Genomic DNA, 27,961 nt, shown 5'->3' on the forward strand with positions numbered 1-27,961 from the left:
TCTTAAATAGACTTCTTCAAAATTATTAATATCTGACTTTCAAAAAAATGTCTGGACCTGAGGACAGATTCTCCCTAGGATTTATGCTATTAGCAATAAAAACCAGACAACTTGTGGCAGGGGTAGTTTGGGGAAGAGGCAGGTAAATATGAGTCCTAAGCAAACTTCTGATTTTATTTCAATTTCCATGTAAGTAATTTATTCCAATTAATGTCTTATTTGGTTGTAGGAACGGCAAACTGTCAGATTTTAATCTCTCTTTTTTTCCCATGGAAGGTATAGATATGTAGAAATATGCCACCTGACACAATTGTATATTGGTTTGTCATAATTTTTTCTCCACTTACTCCCAAAATGCACTGGAAGTAACGTTTACAAAAAAAAAAAAAGTTTACATTTAGGTGGTTGAACATAAAAGTAAAAAGAGCCGGGCATGGTGGCTCAAGCCTGTAATCCCAGCACTTTGGGAGGCCAAGACGGGTGGATCACGAGGTCAGGAGATCGAGACCATCCTGGCTAACACGGTGAAACCCCGTCTCTACTAAAAAATACACACAAAAAAAACTAGCCGGGTGAGGTGGCGGGCACCTGTAGTCCCAGCTCCTCGGGAGGCTGAGGCAGGAGAATGGCATGAACCCGAGAGGAGGAGCTTGCAGTGAGCTGAGATCCGGCCACTGCACTCCAGACTGGGTGACAGAGCAAGACTCCGTCTCAAAAAAAAAAAAAAAAAAAAGTAAAAAGAGAGCATATGACTTATAAAGGAAGTAGAGAGAGCATTGATTTTTATTTTTCTGCGTATATGCCCATGTCAATTCATTTATTCATCATTTGTGGAACGCTTACAAAGAACCAGACATTGCGATTAGAGTCAATTTGGCAGGTGTGATAAATATGTAACAGAAGTATATAGAGGGTACTGTAGGAACACAGAATATAAACATATGAAAATCAGAACAGCAGGTAAAGGAGGTGACACACTGAGCCTAGAAGAGTATACAGTATTGTTCTGACTAGGGGTAGAAGGTGAGACCTTCCAGGTAAAGGGAACAGTTTATACAGAGGCATGGAAGTAGCTTAGGGAATTGTGAGCAATTCCAGTAAAGCTTATTGGGACAGGCACAAGAATGCAAATGTTAAAAATGAAACTCTCCCCATTTTACAGATGAGGAAAATGAAGTTCAGAGTTGGAACTTGTCTAGAGTCTTGAAAGTAGCATGGGTAGAATTTCAACCTAGATCTTTCTGATTCATAAGTCCATGGGCTTTCTAAATACAGTTCACTGCCTTCCATAGGAACAATAAGCAGTGAACTGCTTATTGTTCTTAAGAACTAATATTAACTCTGACCTCAGCTGTCAAGCCAATTGTGTAGAGGTATGAAAGGTATCGTTTGTTTTACATTGCCTGTTAATAACGAAGCCTATCAGTTCTATAGGGGAGAAATAAAAGTACTCTCTTAGCACTAAATGCAGAGAATAATTTAGTTTCTTATGTGCAAGATATTAAATATCATAATGAAATAAAGTCACTTACAATTTTGCAAAAGTTACAGCAAGAAATATCTGTTAACCCTTGAGAAAGGCAGCATCATAAATCATAGTACAGAAAAGGCATTTCTGCAGGGAGGGAAGCTAAAGTACTCCAAGTATATTGCTTTTTGGTCATCTGACTTAATGTAGAAAACCCAGAAGAATGACAATTTATTGGTTTTAACTGTAATTTTGACAGGAGCTGGCCATTGGCCAGTCTCAGACCAAACTCTGGTGAGAGAGAACCAAGAGTTTGTGTTTTGTTTTGTTGCTGGAAGCAAGATTCATAGTCCTTAGCTATTATATTTATAGGAGCCGACATTGACATTTTGCTATTAAAATTATATTGCCTGACTTGTTTTCTTGCTTAACAGAGAGGCTATCTGATTTAACAGAGTAGGACATTGATATATGCCTCGACAGGGCCAAAGCAGTGTCGGAAGATGGTAAACCGAGCTCCGGCATTTGTGTTCCCTCTTTCCCAATGACCTATTGATGTGATAATAAATACACATATATAAAGAATGAAACCATAGTGCTGGTGGAAACAAAAGAGGATGTCATTGGAATAGCAAAGGTTTTGGCACAGTTCTCAAAGATACAAAGTAAATAGGACTGTTTTGATGAATAAACTAAAGCAGAGAAAAACTGCAGCCTAGAACACAAATAGAAACAGCTGCAGGCAGGGTTCCTGATAGAACCATCAGAGGCTTCAAGCTTGGAATTTGCCAGTGTTGAGACCAAGAATTTACTAGAGCAATAATCAGGGTAGTTGAGCCTGTTGGCCCATTCTCCTCCTTGTGTGCATTTGGAGCAACTTTCTATAACATTTGCTATAGCTGCTTTCTAAACATAATGGATTCTTGACCTGGTTAGGTCCCATGATATAAGTGTTTGACATGATAGAAAGTCGCAGTAGAACCTAAAGCGATTGGACTTTTATAGCCAACCCAGAGGAAAACATGAAAGACAACTCTACTCAGGAGTGAAATACCTACCCAAAATAAAATCCCAATGTGAAGCTCCCTTTGACAGTTACAGTAATTCAAAGTAAAAGTATACCTTCTCCCAGCATATATACCCAGAAGGGAAGCCTAATTGTCAACAGGACCAGCTCACTTATACTAGTGGCACTAAGGGGTGAGGGCTTTTATGGAAATAAATCTCATAGCTCCGAAGGAAACCTATGCCAGTTGTCTATACTAATCAGTCTAATCACTTATTCATGGGTTTGAAAGGAGCATTAAGGATCATCAGATATTTGAGGAAAACAGCATGAATGAGACCAAGTTGAATAAACAGAATAACTGACCCAAAATAAACAGACAATACAAGGAATGGAGAACTTAAAAAAAAATCAAATTAATATCCTCAGATTTTCCTTCCAGCCTCTGCCTAAGATGTAGGTGGAAGGAGTTTCACTTCTACCCTAAGAATAAAGAAAAAAAAAAAAAAAGACACTGGATAATGTACAAAGTCATAACTTTTCCTAAATCCATCAGAAAACTAGGATCTCAAGGCAACCAAGTAGCTTGAGTATAAGGAAAGACAGACAGCCTCCAAGGAGAGATTGGTTGTAAGCACTGATTACTAATGGCAGAGCATGGGAAGAAGTGGGGCTGCTATGTAATAATTGAGCTAAAGCTTTTAACAAATCGTTAATGACCAAGTATGGACTAGTATGTGACTATGGCAGATATAAGGCAGATTTTACCAGCTTACAGTTTCTTCCACATAGACCTCTATTGGAGCTTCACAAGAAAGATTGAGGACAGGTTAGGAAATCTTTGTTCTTCTGCAGGTAATATGTCTTTTTTCTATGGCTGCCTTGGATATTTTCTCTTCATTTCTGTTTTTCAGCAGTTTGAATATAATGGTCTAGGGGTGTGGTGGAACAAGAAGGAGGGAGGAAAGGAATATGTGTGTTTTCAGGTGCATCACCTGAGGTCAGGAGTTCGAGACCAGCCTGGCCAACATGGTGAAACCCCATTTCTACTAAAAATATAAAAATTATCCAGACATGGTGACAGGTGCCTGTAATCCCAGCTACTGGGGAGGCTGAGGCAGGAGACTAGCTTGAACCCAGGAGGTGGAGGTTTCAGTGAGCTGAGGTAGCACCACTGCACTCCAGCCTGGGTGACAGAGTGAGACTCTGCCTCAGAAAAAAAAAAAGAAAAGAAAAGAAAGAAAAAAATAGATGATCAACTTTCTAAAGCAAAAATAATGGTGTTTGTGGGATTATAGCATACATAAAGTAAAACATATGAAGAATTTGAAAACTGGGAAATGGAAGAATTGAAAGTATACTTTTTTCAGTTTTTTTGTTTGTTTGTTTGAGATAGCGTCTTATTCTGTTACCCAGGCTGGAGTGCAGTGGTGCCATCTCGGCTCACTGCAGCCTCCGCCTCTTGGGTTCAAGTGATTTTCCTGCCACAGCCTCCTGAGTAGCTGGGATTAACAGGTGCACGTCACCACACCTGGCTAATTTTTGTATTTTTAGTAGAGATGGAGTTTCACCATGGTGGTCAGGCTGGTCTCGAACTCCTGACCTCATGATCTGCCCGCCTCGGCCTCTCAAAGTGCTGGGATTACAGGTGTGAGCCACTGTGCCCAGCCATATTTTTAGTTTTTTTAATGCTCTACGTGAGGTGGTATAATATTACAAGTTGAATATTTCTAATCAGAAAATCTGAAATCCAAAATATTCCAAAATTTAAAACTTTTTGGGTGCCAACATAATGCTCAAAGGAAATGCTCTTTGGAGCATTTCAGATTTCAGATTTTGGGGTTTAAGATTGTTGAACCAGTATGTATAATGCAAATATTCCAAAATCTGAAAAAAAATTAAATCTAAAACACTTCCCATCCCAAGCATTTCGGATAAGGTATGCTCAACCTGTTTTTGAAGGTAGACTATGCTTAATTAAAGATATATTTTGTGAATTCCTGGGCAGCCAGTAAACATTTTTAAAGAGATTAAAAAATAAGCCAATAGTGAAGAAGAATGAAATACTAAAAAATACTCAATCCAATAGCATTTAAAAAGAGGGAGAGAAGGGAACAAAGAAGAGATGGAACATACTGAAAACAGCTAGCAAAATGGTAGATTTTAATCATAGCAATGTTTATATTAGGTATAAGTAGTCTGAATATTCTAGTTACAAAAGAGATTGTCCAGATTTGATTTACAACAAAACAAAAACAAGACCCAAATAAATACTGTCTACAAGAAATCCACTTTGAATATAAAGGTAGATTTATCACCAGGTGTGGTGGCTCACATGTGTAGTCCTAGCACTTTGGAAGGCCAAAGCAGGAGGATTGCTTGAAGCCAGGAATTCGAGACCAGCCTGGGCAACATAGTGAGACTCCATCAACACACACACACACAAAAACTTAAAAATTCAGACATGATGCATGCACCTGTATTCCTAGCTACTTAGGAGGCTGAGACAGGAGGATTGCTTGAGTCCAGGAGTTGGAGACTGCAGTAAGCTAAGATTACACCACTGCACACTGCACCATAGCCTGGGCAACAGAGTGAGACCCTGTCTTTTAAAAAAAAAAAGGAAAAAAAGAAAAAAGATAGATTAAAAGTTAAAGGATGGAAAAAGATGTACCATGTAAATAACAGTCAAAATAAAACTGTAGTGTCTGTATTAATATCTGGCAAAGTAGACTTCAAAACAAGGATTACTACCTGGAATAAAGAGGGCTATTACATCTTGGTGAAGAGGTCCGTTCACCAAAAGACATAACAATTCAAAATAAGTGTGAACATAGCAATATTGTTTTAATATAGATAAAGCAAAAATTGATAGAACTGAAAGGAGAAATAAGCAAATGCACAATTATAGTTAGAAACCACAACACTCATCCTCAGTGATAAAGATAAATAGAGAGAAAATCAGTTAAAAGACATGACTATCAATTTTCTTGACCTAATTGATAGCATACCACTCCACTGAACACTAGCAGAATATGCATTTCTTTCAAGTATACATGGAACATTCAGTTAGACCACACTTGGTACCATAAAACAAATACAAAATAATTAAAATCATACAAAGTATGTTTTCTCACCAAAACAGAATAAACTACAAGTTACTAACAGAAAATATCTAGAAAATTCCAAATATTTCTCAGTTACACACTATATATATTATAAACCATGGGTCAAAGAAGAAATCACAAGAAAATTGGAAAGTATTTTGAAATGAATGAAAATGAAAATACAGCATTTGAAGTTTGAGGTAAATTTATAGCATTTGATGCCAATATTAGAAAAGAAAGTCTCCAATCAATAATGTAAGCTTGTATCTTAACAAATTAGAAAAGAAGAGCAAATTAAACCCAAGTCAAATCGAAGGAAGGAAATAATAAAGGCCAATAATCAGTGAAATTGAAAACTGAAAGAGTAGAGGATGTCAGTGAAACCACAAGGTAGTTCCTTGAAAAGATCGCTAAAATTGATAAACCTGTAGCCATATTAACTAAGTAAAAAGAGAGAAAATACAAATTACCAATATCGGGAGTGAGGGGGGACAGCACTACAGATCCTACAGAAATTAAGATTATAATGTAGTATTTTAAAAAACATGATGGTAACATCTCACAAGGACATTAGAGGCAGGTTGAAGAGAGTCCCACTGGCTGAATCTGGGATCACTTAAGCACCAAATAATTATGTACAGTAATAAGTTACAAATCATTGAAAAATAAAAAGGAATTAATGATACTGTACTGATAATGGATAGTTAATAGAGAAGACGGGGGACTCCTGCTTAGAGAAGAATGCTGAGTGCTGACTGATAATTATGGAGGAATTACTGAAGTTGGAATATTATTTTTCAGCATTTGTAGTAGAGATTGATTTAAACAGAAACTATTAAACTCATTCTAGGGAGAAATTTACATGAGAAGCAGGATGTGTGCATGCTCTTAAACATAGACATCATTGCTTCCAGATATGATACCCTTAGAAGGACACAACATCAGTCATGTAGTATTCAGGTTAGTAATATAAAACCTGAACAACCCTTGTGGAGCTTGAGTATACCATTGCCTCAGTATAATTACTTATTTTGAAGTGACTTTTAGAATTTAGGTTGAGTTTTCTTAAGTATCTTCAAATACTTAGTTTTTCTCTATCTGACCCTAAATAACCCAAACTGCTTCAGTTTTATTCCAGAGCCCACTCCTGTGGAACCAATAAGCTGTATTACCTTTCATAGAGAAATGAATGTGATGTGTTACATTTTAACCTATTTGTTAGCTGGTTAGGATATTTTTTAAAATTTCCTTTTTACCACATTGCAAGGAATTTTCTTTTTTCTTTTCTTTTTTTTTTGAGACTGAGTCTCGCTCTGTCGCCCAGGCTGGAGTGCAGTGGCCAGATCTCAGCTCACTGAAAGCTCCACCTCCCGGGTTCACGCCATTCTCCTGCCTCAGCCTCCCGAGTAGCTGGGACTACAGGCGCCCGCCACCTCGCCCGGCTAGTTTTTTGTGTTTTTTAGTAGAGACGGGGTTTCACCGTGTTAGCCAGGATGGTCTTGATCTTGTGACCTCGTGATCCGCCTGTCTCGGCCTCCCAAAGTGCTGGGATTACAGGCTTGAGCCACCGCGCCCGGCCAAGGAATTTTCTTGAGGGGAGGTCATGTAACAACATATTCTAGAGTCTTCTGAACTGAGGAGGGGGACACTTATTTGTGTTTTGAAGCCCAGATCTGTCTTTGGTCCCTATTTGTGGTCTTGTTAACACTGTTTGAGTTGAGGCAGCCTAATTTATCTGGGATGAAGAATGATACGGCACGTTTCTCTAGTGGTAGAAGAATTCATATACTTTCTGATGAAGTATGTGGGGGTAGAGGTTGTCAACCTAAAGGTCTTAAAAAAATCACTAAGGTGAAGATTTGGGAAGAAGTTATATTGTGGGCTGAAAAGTTGTGTTCCTTGGTTAAATTCTTTTGGGGTCCGAGTTCCCAACTTACTGGTCTTCATAGCACGTTGAAAGAGAAGCGTGCTTAAATATGTTGGGAAGGCCGGGTACTGTAGCTCTCACCTGTAATCCTAGCTCTTTGGGAGGCCACGGCAGGCAGATGGCTTGAGCTCAGGAGTTCAAGATCAACCTGGACAACATAGTGACCCTATCTCTACAAAAAATACAAAAATTAGTTGGGCACTGTGACATGTGCCTGTTGTCCCAGCTACTCAGGAGGCTGAGGCAGGAGGATCACCTCAGCTTGGGGAAGTTGAGGCTGCATTTAGCTCTGGTCATGCCACTGTATTCCAGCTTGGGCAACAGAGAGAAGCCCTGTCTTTAAAAAAAAAAAAAAAAGGGGAGAATTGAGGTATGAGGGTATCATTTAAAATGTGAAATATTCCTGTAATTCACATTCATGGAGTTAAATTTATACAACTATAACTCAGGTTATCTGTCATCATGTGAAAATAGTTGAAAAATCAAAATACACATTTCCTATACACTATGATTTTCACTAAAATACTGATTTTTTTGGGGGGTGTTGTGTGGAGACAGAGTCGCGTTCTATTTCCCAGGCTGGAATGCAGTGTCACAATCTTGGCTCACTGCAACCTCCACCTCCCAGGTTCAAGCGATTTCCAGCTAATTTTTGTATTTTCAGTAGAGATGGGGTTTCACCATGTTAGCCAGGCTGGTCTCGAACTCCTGACCTCAAGTGATCTGCCAGCCTTGGCCTCCCAAAGTGCTGGGATTACAGGAATGAGCCACCGTGCCCAGCCTAAAGTAATGATATATATGAGAAAGATGACAGTTCATAAAAACTGCTTATATTTATCAACTATATTTTATTAGTCAAAATACAGGTACTTTTTTACTCTATTTTAAAATATACTTTCAGTAATGTTATTCTGTAGCATTTTTGGTTGGAAAGGAATTAACCACTCATTTTTTTAAAGTGAAGTCTGAATTTTGATATCTTATCAATTGCTGACCGTCTTTCTCACTCAGTAATTGAGAAATATCTGTAGGCAGAGAGTCTTAGGCGTATACTCTTAGGCTCCTGCCAGAGGCTGGACTTGTGTGAAAATTGGACCAATAGGGAAGTTTATTCTAGCTCCTCTCCCCAGAAGATCTCTGTACTCAACCCACTTTCCCTAACTCTTTTTATTTCCCCCTCACAGTCAGGGATTTGGCTTGGCCTCTGGTTGTGATTGAGTAATCCTATGTTACATATGGAATTGTCTCCTTCCTTTTCAAAAATTTCTAGGAAGTGCATTTTCAGCTGAGCATCTCAAACTTCAACTCCAGAAGGAATCCCTAAATGAGCTGAGGAAGGAGTGCACTGCGAAAAGGTAAGTGCACACTGAGAAGAACTGCTGGGAGTGTGGAGTTTACCGTGAGGATAGATTTGAAAAAGTAGCATTCTTTAAAACTGCTGGTATTAATTTATAGTCCATATACCTCAGTAACACATTTGTTTATTCAACACATATTCATTAATTAGGCACCTACTGTGTGTTATTCACTGTGCCAGAGGTTAGTTATGAAAGCTCCTAGTATGTAGTTATAATCAGAAACATGAACACTATCTGAGTTTCTCAGGCCACAGCATCATGGTTTAATGTTTGAATTTCTTCCTCCTGTCTTCTACATGCAGTTTAGCTTATAGATTTTTTTTTCAATAATTTTTTCAGATTTACTCCTGCTTGTCGTTAGCTGGTTTGAATTACTTCAGCAATTTGATTATCTCTCTAACGTCAGTCTCTTCATCTTTCCAGATTGTTCTCCATGCTACTATCAGAACTCTCCTCTTAAAATACTATTTTTACCTCATTTTTTGTCTTCTTTCTTTTTTAAACTTGGAGAAACATTTCATTCATTCATTCATTCATTCATTCATTCATAGACAGGGTCTCACTATGTCACCCAAGGCTTGAGTGCAGTAGTACAGTCATAGCTCACTATGGCCTCGAACTTCTGGCCTCAAGTGATCCTCCACCTCAACCTCCGAAAGTGCTGGGATTACAGGTGTGAGCCATCATGCCTGATTTTTATCTTCTTAATGTGGTGATCCTTTTGCTTAACTTTCACATATCCTTTAATAAATTGGCACTATGCAACTGTAGTTAATTTTAGTCGTTCTCCCAACATTCATTTAACAAATGCCAATCATTTTTCTCTTCATTTTTTCCAACATTTGCTTAATTCATTGGTGCCTCGGTTGCTTTGCTTATCTTCACTTGCTTTTCCTGGAAAGTCCATCCATCTTGCACTTTTCTTCAAAAAAGTTTAGTAGCACTTGGGGATTCGAAAATGCTAGACCGGCTGGGCACGGTGGCTCACGCTTGTAATCCCAGCACTTTGGGAGGCCGAGGCAGGCAGATCATGAGGTCAGGAGATCGAGACCATCCTGGCTAACACAGTGAAACCCTCTCTCTACTAAAAATACAAAAAATTAGCCAGGCATGGTGGCAGGCACGGATAGTCCCAGCTACTTGGGAGGCTGAGGCAGGAGAATGGTGTGAGCTGGGGAGGCGGAGCTTGCAGTGAGCCAAGATCGCGCCACTGCACTCCAGCCTGGACGACAGAGCGAGACTCCATCTCAAAAACAAATAAATAAAATAAAATAAAATTTAAAAAGTGCTAGACCTAGAGAAAACCATAGAGAGTATCTATTCTAATTCTCTCAATTTGCAGATAGGAAGGCAGTGCTCTGGTAAGTTACTATTTGTCCAACTCACTAGCAAAGCCAGGACTAGATCCCATTATGTCTTCAGTGCTGTTTTAGATAAGAAAAATACCAGTGATTTTAGTACTGTTACACACCACTCAATACAACGCTTTTGACATTAGATTCTCCAGCACACCCTCACTGTATATCTTATAATTTAATTCAGTTCTCACTCTGTCTTCCTGCAAATAGTATCAGATCCCACAGAATTAAGGACTCATTCCCACAAGACTGCCTCACCACATCAGATGCCAGTTGGCAAGCCCCAGGTTGTGACCTGTGCTTCTGATTGACCTGCTTTAAATAGAGGTTCCCACAACCCACTCCTTGGATTCGATTAATTTGCTAGAGCAGCTCATAGAACTCAGAGACACATTTACTTAACCTTCACTGGTTTATTATAGAGGACATTACAAAAGATACAGATGAACAAGATGGAAGAGATGCACAGGGCAAGGTATTGGGGAGGGAGCATGGAGCTTCCAGGTCCTGTCTGTGCACATCAGTCTCCAGACACCGCCAGTCTAGAAGCTCATTAAATCTTGTTGTGCAAGAGTTTGCACAGGTCTCGATCTCCAGCCCTCTTCTCAGAGTTTGGTGGGCGGGGAAGAAAGTCCAACCTTCTAATCTCTTGGTCTTCCTAGTGACCAGTTCCATCCTGAGGCTGTCTAGGAGCCCCTGCCTTAATACATCTCATTAGCATAAACTCTGGTGTGATCAAAAGGGGCTCATAATGAATAGCAAAAGACACTCTTATCGTTCAGGAAATTCCAGGGTTTTTTAGGTGCTCCGTGATAAGAACCAGGGACAAAGACCATATATATGTCATGTTATACCACAGTGCTCTTTGCATTATACTATAGGTTTTTTACACTCTGACCTACAGTTTCTCCTAAATTCCTTTTGTTCTTAAATTCTTGACACAGTTGATCAGGCAACTTACTTTACAGGTATTTTACCTATTGGTCATGTTTCTTAAGTAGTGCAAGAGAAAAGCTGGTGCCAGGCACAGTGTCTCATGCCTGTGATCCCAGCACTTTGGGAGGCTGAGACGGGCAGATAGCTTGAGCCTAGGAGTTTGAGACCAGCCTGGGCAACATGGTGAAACTCTGTCGCTGCAAAAAATACGAAAATTAGCTAGGCATGGTTGAGCGCACCTGTAGTCCCGGCTTCTCAGGAAGCTGAGGTGGGAGGATCACCTGAGCCTGGGAAGATTGAGGCTGCAATGAGCCAAGATTATGCCACTACTCCAGCCTGAGTGACAGAGTGAGACCCCATCTCAAAAAAAAGAAAAAAAAGAGAGAGAGAGAGAAGGGTAATTTCATGCTATAGCTTTTTATTTGTTATTTTTAACTTTTTTTCTCACAGTCCAACATGTTGGTTTTTGAGGTAATTCTAATACGTAATTTTGAGTGAAATATAGAACACTTTTTGAGGAAATACCATCCAGATCTATCTTGAAATCAAATTGGCCTCATTAAATTAACTGTGAAATCTTGGTCAGATTACTCAGACTCTCCAAATATTGTTTCCTTTTTTATAAATAGATATAAATAATACTAACCTACTAGAGTTTTTATAATAACTAAATAAGGCCATTTGTACCCTTTACATTTCTTTTTTTCAAAGACAGTGTCTTGCTCTGGTGCCTAGGCTGGAGTGCAGTGGCATGATCAGGGCTCGCTACAGCTTCAACCTCCCAGGCCCCAGCAGTCCTCCTTCATCAGCCTCCCAGGTAGCTGGGACCACAGGCATACGCCACCAAGCCAAGCTAATTTTTTTATTTTTATAGAGATGGGCTCTCCCTATATTACCCAGGCTGGTCTTGAACTCCTGGGCCTCCCAAAGTGCTAGGAATATGGGAGTGAGCCACCACTCCCAGCCCCCTTTACATTTCTTAGCATGGTACTAATCATACAGAGTAGCACACAGTGTGTAGTTAGCTTGATTGATACTGTTTGGAGATAGGTCAAGACTTATGGTAGCTATTATTTATGCTTCTACTTCGGAGTTTCTGTGGCCTATTACAGACGGCATAATCTTTCTTTGCATTAATTGTATGGAAATAAATGTTACAAAGCATGCAAGCATGTATTTTTTAATAACTGTATTTTTTCTTTCCTCATTAGAGAACTCTTTTTGAAGACTAATGCTCAGTTGACAATTCGTTGCAGGCAATTACTCTCTGAGCTTTCCTACATTTACCCTATTGATTTGGTAAGTTTCAAATTTTCTGAAAATATTTTTATTTTTGAAAAGATGATTTCTGTGTGAAATTTCCTCTCAATGAAAAAACTCATTGCTCTAGGCTTAATCTATGCTGTCATGATTCATTCAGGAGCTAATGTCTGTTTAAATCATAGATTTAGACTTGTTTGCTCTTAGGTTCTACTATTTCATTTATATCACTTTGGTGGTGGGATGCATTCATCATCTGAAAGACTGCCAAATTATTTTGGTTTCTTTAGGATCTTTTTACTTAACCACATTATCCATTATCACCATTTCTTCCTTTTTTTTGTTTTTTTGAGACAGAGTCTCGCTCTGTTGCCCAGGCTGGAGTGCAGTGATGCGATCTTGGCTCATTGCAAGTCCGCCTCCCGGATTCACGCCATTCTCCTGCCTCAGCCTCCCGAGTAGCTGGGGCTACAGGTGCCCGCCACCATGCCCAGCTAATTTTTTTTTTTTAGACAGAGTCTCTCTCTGTCGCCAGGCTGGAGTGCAGTGGCATGATCCTGGCTCACTGCAACCTCTGACTCCCTGGCTCAAGTGATTCTTCTGCCTCAGCCACCTGAGTAGGTAGGATTACAGGCATATGCCACCACGTGCAGCTAATTTTTGTATTTTTAGTAGAGCCGGGGTTTCACCATGTTGGCCAGGATGGTCTCGTGATCCGTCTGCCTCGGCCTCCCAAAGGGCTGGGATTATAGACGTGAGCCACAGTGCCCAGCCAATTTTTTTGTACTTTTAGTAGAGACAGGGTTTCACTGTGTTAGCCAGGATGGTCTCGATCTCCTGACCTTGTGATCCACCCGCCTCGGCCTCCCAAAGTGCTGGGATTACAGGTGTGAGCCATGGCACCTGGCCCATTATCATCATTTCTGACACATATGTGCACATATATGTGTACTGCTTTAAAAATATGATTGATAATTTTCATGTATTAGTGTTACTTAAGATATTCCTGGGTTAACTGTCAGGCTATTAGGGTTTTGAGCCTAGTTTCTTAGAAGGAGTGAAAAAAGGAAAACTTTAATAAAATTGATTAGAATTATTTTTCAGAGAACTAAATCTGCTAAATTTGATAGTTTTCTCTTTAATGACAAGTTATTTAAAAGACTAATTTTCAGAGAAGAATGATAATAGGATTTGAGTTTGCTTATAGAATTTTATTAAACCATTTATGTATGTGAATGAACCAAGGATATTTTTATGATGATAATTTTACATGGCTTTTTCCTTGGACATAATGTCTTAAATGTTATAATAGAAAATGTCAAGTATATGTAAATGTAGGGAGAGAGTAGAATGAATCATCATGTACTCATCATCCAGCTTCAACAATTATGATAATACTTGGAATTTAGAACAGTGTTTTAAATCAGCACAAACCTACTGACTTAGAGTTTGTTTGAGATTTGACATTTGACTTAGCGGTTATTTGCTTTATTTATTAATTTTATTCTTTAATTAAATTCACAGAATGAACATAAGGATTACTTTGTATGTGGTGTCAAGTTGCCTAATTCTGAGGACTTCCAAGGTATTTTATTTTTTATTTTGAAGATTTGGTATGTATTAATATATGGAAATAGAATATCTGGAAATGCTCTTTGCCTAGCACTTTATCCAAAAGAATGTTTGGACCTTCTGTCCTTTCCCAATTGCAAGTATGTATGTCAGACTCCTTGATAGGAGATAGAATGTTAGTTCTGGTCATAGAAAAATAATTACTGAACTTTATATTAGAAATTTAAAAGAAAATAGTTTTTAAATGGACTTTAAGCAAATTAGGCGGTAGGGTTCTTAAGAATACAAATAATTGCCCTTCCTTTTGGTTCGATTTTTATGAAAAATTTGTGTGTGTTTGGGAGCAGAGGAACAGCAAACAAAATCTGTTCTGTTACTATTTAGAAAGTCATATTACTGCTGACCTGAAAAGTATTTGAAAATTTAATTTTGTGAAGTTTCCATTACCACAGGCTTAATTTGTTATACTACCATTTTTCTTATCTTTTAACTGAAAATAAATAAATTACATTAAAAGTATTATAGAATATGATCCTTAGTAATTTCTATATTTTAAAATCTTTTGCTTTTCCTACTCACTTTGCAAATATTCCAAAGAATTTATTTTCTTTGGCATATCAGTGATTATTTTTATTGTTAGCAAAGTGGGTTCTTTTCCCTTAGGCTAAACAATGCTTTGAGGCCTACTAAATATCTTTATAGATTATTCCCAAAGCCAGCATATTATCTACTTGAGAAGTTACTGAAGAAGAGAGCATTGCTAGTTTTGATCAGGACTTTCGTTTTCCTATAAAGAAGCTGTTGTTATTGGTGATCATTTAACATCTAAGAGTGTTTTGTTACCCCGTTGGGCCCTTACTTGTAAGTACTTTGGACGTGATAAAAGGAGAGTGATAAACCAGGAGCTGGAAAACCTATGTTCGAGTCCTGATTGCCCTTCCGTAAACCATGTAATTTGGAACAAGTCATGTAACCTTTGAGTTGATTTCCTAATTGATTGAATGAACTATTAATTTATGCCCTACCTGTCTTATATGATTGTTGTGAAAAATTAAGTGAGGTATACCAATAGCTATAAATACATAAGATTTTGCCTAATCTTTAATACTCACAAAAACAAACAAAGGGATCCTATAAGGAAAATGGTATTCAGTAACTTGCTTGAGACCACAAAGCCAGGTAATAATATAGCTGGGATTTGTCTGGTTTCCATTTCATAGTGCTCCCTCAGCTATCTGTAAGACACTCATAGAAATGTGTTTTGATGTTAATTTTAGGCAAAGTTGTGGTGTCTTGAAGCCCATGGTGCATCATTTTCCTCATTTAGTAAACATATTGAATACTTTTGTCCCGTACCAGTTTCCTGGGATACAGAACATCATTCATTGAAAAAAATGTTCATTGAACATCCAAATGCCAGGCACTGTGCCTTTGAGGATACGATGATGCAGAAAGTAAACATGTTTTCTCCTTCCATGGAGCTTACTGGGGGAGACAGCCAATAAACAAGAAAATAAGTAACTAGCAAGTATTTAATAGAGGAATATGCTATCCCAGAGAATGGAAGAAATGGCTTTAGATAAAGCAGTCAGAGAAGACCTCTCTAAGGAGAAGTATAAAATTGAAGGCTAAAAGGAGCCAACTATGCTGCAGCTGGGGGAAGAGCATTTCTGGGAGACGTGTCAGCAAGTACAAAAGTGATGATGAAGGAGAAATGGGCTTGGCATCTCTCAAAAAACTCAGGGTTGGCGGAATGTGAGAAAAGGGACTTGTATTTTGGGTAAATCATGTAATCTTTCAGCCTAATTTCTTATAAAATAAGATATCTATATCTGTAATTTCTTGTGATGATTGAATGAAATAACATTTGAAAAGGCTTTTCATATAGGAGGTACTCAATAAATATAATCGGAATTAGTTGCAAAAGAGAGAGGAAGGAAGGACAGAAAAGACCAGACATGTGCAGCTGGAGCATAGTGAGCGAGGGAAGAGCTACTTTAGAGGAGGTAGGAGACGGCAGCCAGGGCCTTGAGGTCACGGTAAGGAGTTGGTATTTAATTCTCAAGGAAGTAGGAAATGCCTGAGGGACTTCAAGAAGCGGAATGGCATGAGCTGAGTTAGGCTTTTAAAAGTCACTCTGGCTGCTAAATACAGAATGATTTGAAGGGGGCAGTCAGGGAAGCAGGAATATCAGGAGTGGTGGTCTGATTACTCTGAGATGTGTCTTGCTTCTATTTTGTTTTCTTTGAAATTCCTTCTCTCCTAGTTTTTCATAGCTTTTATAGTTATCTACACTTAGAATGCCCAACAAGCCAAATACAGTCTCCCTACCCTTTAATTAGTGTAGCTTTTTAGTGCAGTTGTTGAAAAACAAAATGTGAGATAAAATGAAATAAATGTTTAATTTTACTCTAAGGTCCTGTTCATTCCCCATCACCCTTAGGAATCAGAAATTTTTAAGAAGCACATGCAGTAATACTGGACTTTAAAAATCTTATGTTGGCCAGGCGCTGTGGCTCATGCCTGTAGTTCTAGCACTTTGGGAGGCCGAAGTGTGCAGATATTTGAGGTCAGGAGTTTGAGATCAGCCTGACCAACATAGTGAAACCCTGTTTCTACTAAAAATACAAAAAATTAGCTGGGTATGGTGGCACATGCCTGTAATCTCAGCTACTTGGGAGGCTGAGGCACAAGAATCACTTGAACCCAGAGGCGAAGGTTGCAACGAGCTGAGATTGCGCCACTGCACTTAGCCTGAGCGACAGAGCGAGACTCTGTCTAACAAAAGCAAAAACAAAAAATCTTATGTTAGTATCCTGCAAGGCACTTCCATTTACTAAATGTATTGAGTGTTCTGTGTATGTCATCCACGGTGCCAGGTGTTGAGGATGTAAGAGATGGTTAAGACATTGATCCTGCCTCAGTGAGATTATAGTCCAGTTGAGGATACCAGATTTGTAATTCAGACAATCAATAAGTATTTATTGAATTCATACTCTGTGTCAGGCACTTAGAAGTTTATAGCAGGTATATGGTACTCAAAAAAGTGAGATTAATCACTTATATCAGGAGGGGATCAGGAAAACTTACAGAGAAGATGATTTCAGTGTCTTAAGAAATAGAATGATGTTTTCCAATAGAAAAAAGAGTAAGAAGACATTTTAGGCTGGTAGAAATATAGTAACATAGGCTGGGCGTGGTGGCTCATGCCTGTAATCCTAGCACTTTGGGAGACCGAGGTGGGAGGACTGCTGGTGACCAGGAGTTTGAGGCTGTAGTGAGCTGTGATTGTGCCACTGTACTCCAGTCTGGGTGACAGAGTGAGAACCCATTTCAACATAGAAAATAAAAAAGGGAAAGAAATATAATAACATGGAACATCATGATGTTCTCACATTTACCCTAATTCTCACAACTGTGAGAATTAATTCCATCTGTTAGGAAAGAAATTTACCCTAATTTAAAAAAAAAAGAAAAGAAAAGAAAAGAAAAAGAAAATTGAAGCTCAGAGAGATTAATATTTTTCAAGGAGTCATATTAACCAGTGATAAACCTAAGATTATTCCTGGTCTGTCTGATTCTAAGATTCGTATAATTCCTGCCACAATGCAGTTTTCTTCCTCGCTTTGAATAATAACCTCTTTAAACCCGTGACAACTTTTTAGTATTCTATAGCAGCTGCTTTCTGGGAGAGCCTCTAGTGAAGGAACTCCAAGCTGGTTATTCTGTGATATTCATGAGACTTTGCTGGGATAGCCTTTATGCTGCATGGGGTGATACTGTTTGGGAAACTCCACCGTAGTGCTCCAACATTATTGTGCTTTTCTAAATGGGTAAGTTACTGCTGGAGTATGCCAAGGAGACCTGGACACAGTGGGAGAAAATTGTCCAGTGAAGGGTGTTCATCTGAGTTCCACTGACCGAGACATTTAGCCTGAAAAAAAATGTTTGTGTGCGTGTGTGTGTTTAAGTAATCCATAACACGAGAGCCTTTTGTGGTAATGAGACCCAGATTTCCTTCTGTGTCTGTATCCCTTTATGCAGGCATGATTTCTTGGAAAGGAGAGTCCATATGTCAAACAGTGTCTCATTGAGAACATGGAATGATTCCATAGATGCTGTGGCAGTGATTAGAGTCTTAAATATTTTGTCCTGTCTGGATCAGTGGGTGCTTGGTTCCTTAACAAATCAGCTGCCTCAGTGATTGGGAAGGCAGGATGGTAAGAGCTTTTAGATCACTTATTGTACTTGGATGCGTTTGAATATTAATAGTTTCTCCAACATATAAATCAAAGGAACATTTGAATTAATTTATAATGTTGTCATGGCCATTGTGTGTTTGTGGAATTTGTTGTCATAAAAAGTATACAAAAGCTGCAGCCTTGAGTGGTTACCTACATTTTAAAAATAAACCAGGAATATTTATTATGAGGAAACTGTGGGTTTTTATTTTATTTTCAAGCCCCTTAAAACTTTGTTGGAATTAGCATCTTTTTCACGTACCTGAGTCTTAAGGTTCATTTTTGTTTTTCCCTGGACCCTCCACTCGTGCTCCAACTTCTCACTAACAAAACTATCGTCTGTGACCTTTCTAACCCCTAGAACAGCGTAAGGTACACAAACCTCTGCTCTGCCTTAGGTGTTAGGGACGTCATTAATGCTTACTGGAAAAGCACACCCCAGAGAGCTGGGTTTTGGCTGTTGCAGGTACAAATCTTTCAGATCTTGCAATGCTGGAAACCTTAAACCTTTTGGTTTTTTAGCTAAAGTGATTGGCAACAGAATGTGACATCTGAGGTTGCATGGTCTGAAATAGCCATAATTAACCACATGAGCTCACATTTTCCCACTGGAGATTCAGTGGTCTTGGGGTGATAAAAGTGACTTCCCTACCAGGAGGTGGTTTTCCTTTTGAGGGTATTGGAATACCCTTGGGCCCTGTAATGCTTCACCCGTGGTCCTTTTAAAATGCTTTTTAATATAAAGCTTCAATATTGGAAATCTAACACCACAGTGTTTAACACTGAGGCTGTGATGGAGCCCTGTGGCCTGGAATGGGAAACCTAGAATTTTTAATAGGTGGAGTGGGAAGACTTGTGGCAAGAATGGTGAGTGTGAATAACCTGAATCAAAGCTGATTTCCAATATTATTCAATTTTCAGTGTGTGCTATTTATTTTTGTTTTCTGTGTGCAGACTTCTCTTAGAGATGCCTTTTTGTCTTTAAACAAAATTGTTTTGTTCATTGGTGGGAGGTGATGTTAGAAAACTAACTTTTTGTTCTTTTAATAGAGATGTGGACGTAGTCTCAAAATACACAAATATAATTCTTTGGCAGTCCTCCTTTCATAATATGGGAAAAATGTAGATGCTTGAATGTTTAGCATTAGATAGATATTTTTCGAATATTCATTGTTTGCATTTGACCTGCTTGAAAGGCTAATCTAAGAGGCCTGCTGCTTTCTGGAAGTTTTCAGGTCCTCTTCTGTCAGGTCATATAGGAAAGGAAAAGCTTTGTATAAAGCACATAGAGGAAAGTTGCAACTTAGCATAGTATTATCTGTCTTTGAGTCCTCCTCCTCCTCTTCTTCTTTCCCTCTCCCTTCGAAAGGTTGTTATTGAAGATCAAGTCCTTTTACTGACAGGAATATTTTAAATTTGATAAGACCTAATCTTTATGGAAAGCACAAGGCAGAATTCAGTGACCTGTGAAGAAACTCACAGTTCCAGCGGTGACTCCACACCTATATAGATATTCTGGAGAATTGTGGACACAATTCTCTCAGTTATTTCATCACTCATAGTTTCTACCTATACAGCTTTGACCAAGCCATTTATACCACCTGGGTCTCATTTCTGTCTTCTCCAAGTTGGTAGCATCAGACCCAGTGATTGCAAAAGTTTATCTTAGTTATATTATTGTATGATAATGAATTTATAATGTAACAAATATATAATGTAAAGTACTTTTAGTCCCTAAGGTAGTCTGATGTATGGGTTTCAGCAGAAGGAAAGCATTGTGGTAGTATTCAGGTACTTGGGTGGGACTGGGGCAAGAGGACATGGTCTCTAAAAATAATGAGGATTCTAGTTAGTTAGGGCATGACTCAGTAGTTGGTTGAAAATGACTGCTGTTTGGTTTTTTTCCGTGAGTTTGTTTTAGAGAACAGACATTCCTTGAGAAGCCCATTTTCTGTTGAGTACTTTGCAATTCATTGAGGATTCTCAGACTTTTTATGTGTTCTTTGCTCTTACTAGAACACTGTGAAGAAACTAAGGTGGTACACGTGTGTCATATGCTTCATACATTCCAGGCTCCCAAGTTAAAAAATTGTTATATACTGAGCACAGTGGCACACACCTGTAGTCCCAGTTACTTGGGAGGCTGAGGCATGAAGATTGCTTGAGCCCAGGAGTTTGAAGTCGGCCTGGGCAACATAATGAGACCCCATCTTTTTTAAAAAAATAATTGTTATATTAATGTTTGACAATAAAGTTCTGAGACAGTACAGTAGACTGGTTAATGGTGGAGGATTGGGTGTCAAGCCAACCTGTTTACTAGCTCTATTACTTTGGAAAGATTTCTTAATCTCTGAGCCTTAGTTTCTTTATCTGTAAAAGGAATGAAATAGCATTTGAAAGGTGTTTAACATTGTTAAGTGAATGAATGTCATATATAAAGTACCATAGGCAGTTCTGGATGGAAAAAAGTATATATGTAAAATGCATATATAAGTAGTTACTTCTTTTTATAAGACTACCAAAGAAAAACCAATAGTCTGCTATGGTAGTTAAGGATAGAAAATTCACTGAGGAATGGATGGCTATAGTGGCACTTCTACCATAAGAAGGTAGTGCTTAGATAATTAAGTAGAAATAGAAAGAAGAATGCGAAAATGTTATTAGTAATTGAGGTTGAAGCCACCCTTAGAAGTCAGGGAATAGTCAAGCCATGGCCATTGTGATCATTTCAGCCCTTCTTCTCTAGCCAGATGGGATATTCCAGATTATGTGTTAAATGTTTTAGTGTATGAGTGTACACACATGTACTTGTGCACTTTTAAAAGCATTTAGGAGTACTGTATACCAAGAAGATCCTGTTTGCTTCCTCTTGGGGGAAGTTTAAAACTTTCTGTTGTATTACTCCCTGTTCTTAGCCCCTGAATCATCATTTCTCACTGGATAGATAGTGGCAGAAATCTGGATAAGTTTTAAAAATGTAATTATCTGTGGCTTTTTGAAAACTAGATGCTTATGTCTGATTATAAGATACCTGCATTTTTTCCTAATAGTTGCTTCCACCTATATTGCATAAATAGAGTGGTATAGGAACAGTGTGTTTTTCATCTTTTGCTTTTGCTGTTTAAAACTTTTCCCCCTTAACCCATATTACACTTCATAGACTTATTTATGTAACACTGACTTTTTCAATATCAAGAACATACCCCATAAGAATGATTATACTATTTCATTTCTCTTTAGAATTAATAATTTTGTAAAATAGTACAACTGTATTGCCTAGGAAATTGTTAATGAATAAAATGTATAACCACTGTATAGTGTGTTTGTTATGTTTAAACCTCTGAAGCTAATTTTCATTTCATGTAATAGATTCAAGTATTAATTCTCCCTGTAAAAATGCTGGGAAAGAAAGCAGTGGTTATCTGGATATAGTAAGAGTTCTTGCTTTAAGGTATATATCAAATGTTAATCTCATCACATTAATTATTGGGAAATAGTTTAAAATGCAGTTAGTAGATGAAGTTTCAAGTCTTGTTAATATGTTTAAATTTGCATAACATTTATATAATTTAGATAAGTGATTAATATTTTATGTACCACATATTTTTATAAAATATTCTTTGAAAATGATTTATTGTCTTGTGGTTATTGATAAGATAAATAGTTATTTTCTTTTCCTCTGCTTTTGAATTTACAGCAAAAGATGATGGAAGCATTGCTGTTGCCCTTGGTTATACTGCACATTTGGTCTCCATGATTTCCTTTTTCCTACAAGTACCCCTCAGATATCCTATAATTCATAAGGGGTCTAGATCAACAATCAAAGACAATATCAATGACAAACTGACGGAAAAGGAGAGAGAGTAAGTGTATTTTTTAAAAAAATGATTTTAACATCAAGCCAGTATAAAACGTGGGGTATAATAAAATATATAAAATGTAACCTAAATTATGACAACTTTTATATAACCTTTGTAGAGTGCTCCATTTCATTTAAATCAAATGTAGTTGTTATATGAAACTAGTTATTCATATAAATTTTAATGACTCAACCCCTGAGCTCCCAAAAATTGCTAATGGTAGCAAATATTTACTTAAGTTTCATTTACTTTCTGCTTACTTTTGTGAGGATAAGTGTCAGATGATCTACAAATATTCACTTAGTACCTTTTGCCTGCCACTCAACAAGTGAAATGTTAAAAGATTTGTCAGAGATCTAACTAGGAAAAGACATAATAGCAGATTGAACGTAGCTGAAAAGTGGATTAGTGAATTGGAAGATAGGTCAGTAGAAAATACAAGTGTCTAATATACATGTAATTTCAGGCACAGGGAGGCTAGAAAGATTGTGGGGTAAACAAAATTTTAAGAGATAGGCCGGGCGCGGTGGCTCAAGCCCGTAATCCCAGCACTTTGGGAGGCCGAGACGGGCGGATCACGAGGTCAGGAGATCGAGACCATCTTGGCTAACACGGTGAAACCCCGTCTCTACTAAAAATACAAAAACTAGCCGGGCGAGGTGGCGGACGCCTGTAGCCCCAGCTCCTCGGGAGGCTGAGGCAGGAGAATGGCGTAAACCCGAGAGGCGGAGCTTGCAGTGAGCTGAGATCCGGCCACTGCGCTCCAGTCCCGGCGACAGAGCAAGACTCCGCCTCAAAAAAAAAAAAAAAAAAAAATTTTAAGAGATAATGACTAAGAATTTTCAAATTTAACAAAAGCCATGAAATTACAAATTCAAGAAGCAGTAACAAAACAGAATGACAATAAAGAAAACATACCTGGGGAAATTAAACAGCTGAATATCAAAGATAAAGTGAAAATACTAAAAGCAACTAGAGAGAAAGACATGATAGCTTGAAAAGATTGATAGTAAGACAAAGCTGATTTCTCAGTGGAACAACAGAAGCCAGATGGTGATGCGGTGACATTTTAAAATACTGAAAAAACGCAACTGTCCACTTAGAATTCTATACCCAGTGAAAATATTATTCAAAAGTACAGGCAAAATAAAGATATTTCAGACCATCAAAACTGAGAAGATCTATCCCAGCAGACCTACAGTAAAGGAAATACTAAAGGAAGAATAAAAATAATTTCAAACAGAAACATGGAAATACAGTATGGAACAAAGAATAAGAGAAAGGATAAAGATGTATATCTAAATTCATTTTGACTATAAATAAATACTAATGTCTTCTTAAATATAACATGCATATACATAATAATATATGTAGGTTTATAGTGCATAGTTCTAACACAAAAAGTAAAAAGGGTTGAGTGGGGTTAAAGTGCTCTGTGATCTTAGCATTGTCTGGAAAATGGTAAAGGTACCAATTTATATCAGACTAATAAATCAGGTATGCATATTGTACTTTTCTTTTTTTGCCTTCAGCACTTTAAATGTGTAATACCACTCTCTCCTGTCCTGTTAGTCTTCCACTGTAAAGTCTGCTGCCAGATGAATTGAAGCTCCATTGTATGTTACTTGTTTCTTTTTTTAAAAAAAATTAAATGATAGAGCTTTATTGCGAAAAACCATTTGATTGCTAATGTAATCCAATTATTTGGTTCCATTTTGTGTTTTTTTTTCTCTTTTTTTTTTTTTTTTTTTTTTGAGATAGAGTCTTGCTCTGTTGCCAGACTGGAGTGCAGCGGCGCAATCTTGGCTCACTGCAATCTTCACCTCCCAGGTTCAAGCGATTCTCCTGCCTCAGCCTCCCGAGTTGCTGGGAATACAGCTGTGCACCAGCACACCCAGCTAATTTTTGTATTTTTAGTAGAGATGAGGTTTTACCATGTTGGCCAGGATGGTCTCAATCTCTTGACCTCATGATCCACCCTCCTTGGCCTGCCAAAGTGCTGGGATTACAGGCCATTGTGTGATTTTATAGCATTTTTTGCCACTGCTTTATTTATATTTATCCTTGTTTCTTTTGTCCTGCTGCTTTTAGGATCTTCTCTTTATACTTGACCTTTGGGAGTTTGATTGTTAAATGCTTTGAGGTAGTCTTCTTTGACTTAAATCTGTGTGGTGTTCTGTAACCTTCTTGTACTTGAATATTGATATTTTTTCCTAGGTTTGGGAAGTTCTGTTATTATTCTTTTCTACTCCTATCTCTTTCTCTACCTCCTCTTTAAAGCCAGTAACTCTTAAGTTTGCCCTTTGAGGTTCTTTTCTAGTTCTGTAGGCATGCTTCATTCTTTTTTATTCTTTTTTATTTTGTCTCCTCTGACTGAGCATTTTCAAATAGCCTGAATTCCAGACCACTAATTCTATCTTCTCCTTGATCAATGCTTCTATTAAGAGACTTTAATGCGTTTTTCAATATTTCAGTTGCATTTTTCACCTCCAGAATATCCACTTGATTCTTTTTAATTATTTCAATCTCTTTGTTAAATTTATCTGATGTAAGTCTGAATTCCTTCTCTGTATTGTCTTGAATTTCTTTGTGTTTCCACAAAACAGCTAATTTGAATTCTCTGTCCGAAAGATCATGTATCTCTGTTTCTCCAGAATTGGTCCCTGATGCCTTATTTAGTTAATTTGGAGAGGTCATGTTTTCCTTGATGGCCTTGATGCTTGTGGATGTTTGCCAGTGTCTGGGCATTGAAGAGTTTAGGTATTTACTGTAGTCTTCACAATGTGGGCTTGTTTATACCTGTCTTTCTTGAGAAGGTTTTCCAAGTTTTTGAAAGGACTTAGATGTTGTGATCTAAGCTGTATCTGCATTAAGGGGAACCCTAAGCTCAGTAACACTGTAGTTCTTGCAGTCTTGTAGAGGTACCACTTGGTGGTCTTGGATAAGATCCAAAAGACTTCTCTGGATTACCAGGCAGAGACTCCTGTTCTCTACCCTTATTTTTCTCAGAGTCTCTCTCTCTATGCTGAGCTGCCTGGAGCTGGGAGTAGGGGGACACAATCACCCTCGTGGCCTCCACCACTGGGATTTCCCTGGTTCAGACCTGACACCAGCATAGGACTGGGTCTTACCCTAGGCCCTGTGTAACCTCTACCTGGCTACCACCTATGTTTGCTTAAGACCCTATGGCTCTACAATTAGCAGGTGGTGAAGCCAGCCAGGATTGTGTTCTTCCCTTCAGGGCAGCAAGTTTCCCCCAGCCCCGAGCAGGTCCAGAGATGCTGTTTGGGAGCCAAAGACTAGAGTCCAAAGCCTTAGAAATCTATCTGGTGCTCTAGTCTATTGCAGCTAAGCTGGCACTTAAACTGTAACTCTTCCCTCTCCGTATCATAGGCAGAGGATTCTCTCCACATGGCCACCATCACCGTAGACCCCTGGTGGGTACTGCCAGGCTATCACTGATATTCACTGAAGGCTCAAGGGCTCTTCAGTTAGCTTGTGGCAAATGCTGCCACACCTGGGACTCACACTTCAGGGCAAAGGACTCCCCTCTGGACCAGGACAGGTCCAGAAATGCCATCCAAGAGCCAAGGCCTGGAATCAGGGACCCCAAAAGCCCATTTTGTGCTCTACTCCACTGTGGCCAAGCTGGTACCTGAAAGTAGAACATCTCAGAATCCCACCCAAGGCCCATGGCTTACTGTCTGGGTATTACTCCTGGTTCTTCAGAGCCCAAGGGCTTTTTGGTCACAGGTGATGAATCCTGCCAGGACTTGGTCCTTCCTTTCAAGGCAATACATTCCCTTCTGGCCAAGCGTGTTTCTAGATACGTCATCTGGGAGCTAGGGTCTGGAATGGGGGCCTGGTGATTGCCCAGTGCCCTATCCTATTGTGGCTAAGCTGGTATCCAAGATGCAAGACAAAGTCTCTTTCTTCTCCTCTCAAGCAGAAGAAAGGAGTCTTTTTTTTTTTGCTGCAGGCTACACTGCCTGTGGTTGATGAAGGGGTGTCACAAGAACTTCCTTAGCCACCCTGGCTAGTTTCCCATGTCCATTGCCTCTAAGGCCAGCGCTAGCACTAGGACTTACCTAGGAATTGCAGTCTTCATGGCCTAGACTGTCTTTCAAGATTATTTAGAACCCCAGAGCACCTTTTCCATGGTAGAAAGGTTTGCCAAAACTCAAGTTCTAACCACTGGGATAGGCAATTCCCCTCTGACTAGGGCTGATCTAAATGCTGCCCCCATGAATGGGCATTGGCTGAGTTTAATCCAGTTTTGTTTCCCACTGTGACAGAGCGGCACTGAGTTCAATGCAAAGTACCACAATCACTGTGCTCTCCCTCCCTCAAGAGCACAGATGCTCTGTATCTTATGGCCGCTGCGACAGGAATGGGGAAGGGGCGGCGTCAGCAATTCAAGTCTGTCTTCTCTACCCTCTTCAGTGCCTTTTACAGCTATATGAGGTTAAAACCAGGTACTGTGATGCTTACCTGATTTTTGGTTCTTATGTAGGTGCTTTTTTGTGTGTGTAGATGGTTGTTAAATTGGTGTTCCTGCAAGGTTAGCAGGGGAACAATCAGTGAAAGCATCTATTCAGCCATCTTACTTCACCCTCCTCATGGTGTTTTCTTATAATCCTTTTCATTTCTGTAAGGTTTGTAGTAGTGTCCCCACTTTCATTTCTCATTTTACTGCAGTTTCTTTCCTCTTTTTCAGTTAGTCTAGCTAAAGATTTGTCAGTTTCTTTTCAAAGAACTGACTTGTGGTTTTATTGATTCTCTCTAGTGTTTTTTTGCTCTCCATTTTGTATATGTCTGCTCTTATCTTTATTATTTCCTTCATTCTGCTAGCTTTGTGTTTTATTTTCTTTTTCCTGTAGTTTCTTAAAGATGGCAACTTAGGTTAATGAGATCTTTACCCAATGTTTACACCTATAAAACAGTTTCCACACCCCATACATTTTTGTATGTTATTTTTTTAAAATTAATGTCAAAGTATTTTCTAATTTCCTTGTGATTTCTTTATTGACCACTGGTTGTTTATAAGAGCATTGTTTGGCTGGGCGTGGTGGCTCACGCCTGTAATCCTAGCACTCTGGGAGGCCAAGGCAGGCAGATACTTTGAGGCCAGGAGTTTGAGACCAGCCTTCACAACATGGCGAGAACCTGTCTTTACAAAAAATACAAAAATTAGCTGAGTGTGGTGGTGGGCACCTGTAGTCCCAGCTACTCAAGAAGCTGAGGTGGGATAATTGATTAAGCGCAGGAGGCGAAGGCTGCAGTGAGCCGAGATTGCAGCGCTGCACTCCAGCCTGGGCAACAGAGGAAGACCTTGTCTCAAAAAAATGGAAAGAGAGAGAGAGCATTAATTTTTCCATATTTGTGAATTTTCTAGTTTTCCTTTTGTTATTCATTTCTCATTTTATTCCATTGTGACAGAGAAGCAGAGATATTAGTTTTATGATTTTAATATTTTTTAAATTATGAAGACTTGTTTTGTGTTGTATTAATGTATTGTCTGTCCTGGAGAACATTCTACGTGCACTTGAGAAAAATGTGTATTCTGCTCTCATTAGATGCAGTGTTCTATTTATGTCTGTTAGATCTAGTTGGTTTATGATGTTCTCAAGTCCTCTGTTTCCTTATTGATCTTCTGTCTAAATGTTCCATTTATGATTGAGAGTCGGCTGTTGAATTCTTCAACTATTACTGTAAAACTGTATATTTCTCCTTTCAATTCTGTCAACATTTGCTTCGTATATTTTAGACCTCTGTTGTTTTGTGCACATATTTCTTGTTATGTCTGCCTGATGAATTGACCCTTTTATTGGTATATTTTTGCCTCTTATAACAACTTTTGACCAAAAG

General features: G+C 38.6%; 1 protein-coding gene across 3 annotated transcripts in view; it reads left to right on the forward strand.

The window, feature by feature from the left end:
* The window catches only part of UVRAG (UV radiation resistance associated), a 340,923-nt gene that overhangs the window by 191,283 nt on the left and 121,679 nt on the right, over positions 1-27,961 (forward strand). For 2 of the 3 annotated variants that reach the window (XM_033206742.1, XM_033206746.1), the window contains 4 exons: positions 8,779-8,863; positions 12,372-12,459; positions 13,945-14,005; positions 21,931-22,096. In XM_033206742.1, coding sequence (XP_033062633.1) covers positions 8,779-8,863; positions 12,372-12,459; positions 13,945-14,005; positions 21,931-22,096 — 400 coding nt within the window. The remainder of the gene's footprint in view (positions 1-8,778; positions 8,864-12,371; positions 12,460-13,944; positions 14,006-21,930; positions 22,097-27,961) is intronic. The other variant, XM_033206745.1, reaches the window with a different exon arrangement.

Source organism: Trachypithecus francoisi, unplaced genomic scaffold (genome assembly GCF_009764315.1).
Source record: "Trachypithecus francoisi isolate TF-2019V2 unplaced genomic scaffold, Tfra_2.0 Lachesis_group8, whole genome shotgun sequence".
Lineage (NCBI taxonomy): Eukaryota > Metazoa > Chordata > Mammalia > Primates > Cercopithecidae > Trachypithecus > Trachypithecus francoisi.